Genomic DNA, 217 nt, shown 5'->3' with positions numbered 1-217 from the left:
CTCTCTTTCTCCCTCTCTCTCTCTCTCTCTCTCCTTTGCTGACAGGCATGTCTCCTGCCAACAACCTGGTACTGTCAAAAGTCGTCCACAAGGCTTTTGTAGAAGTCAACGAGGAGGGAACGGAGGCCGCTGCTGCCACCGCTGCTGTCGTATCAGAACGCTCTGCAATGATTACCGCCACCTTCATCGCAGACCACCCCTTCCTCTTCTTCATCAG

At 53.9% G+C, this 217-nt stretch overlaps 1 protein-coding gene across 1 annotated transcript in view; it reads left to right on the top strand.

The window, feature by feature from the left end:
- LOC116672233 (leukocyte elastase inhibitor-like) overlaps positions 1-217 on the top strand; it is a gene marked incomplete at both ends in the record, with an annotated part of 7,333 nt that extends 7,116 nt beyond the window's left edge. The window contains 1 exon segment of the mRNA XM_032503936.1: positions 46-217. Coding sequence (XP_032359827.1) covers positions 46-217 — 172 coding nt within the window.

Source organism: Etheostoma spectabile, chromosome 22 (assembly GCF_008692095.1).
Source record: "Etheostoma spectabile isolate EspeVRDwgs_2016 chromosome 22, UIUC_Espe_1.0, whole genome shotgun sequence".
Lineage (NCBI taxonomy): Eukaryota > Metazoa > Chordata > Actinopteri > Perciformes > Percidae > Etheostoma > Etheostoma spectabile.
Note: the sequence above shows the minus strand (reverse complement) of the source record. Positions and strands in the feature narration are given on the sequence as shown.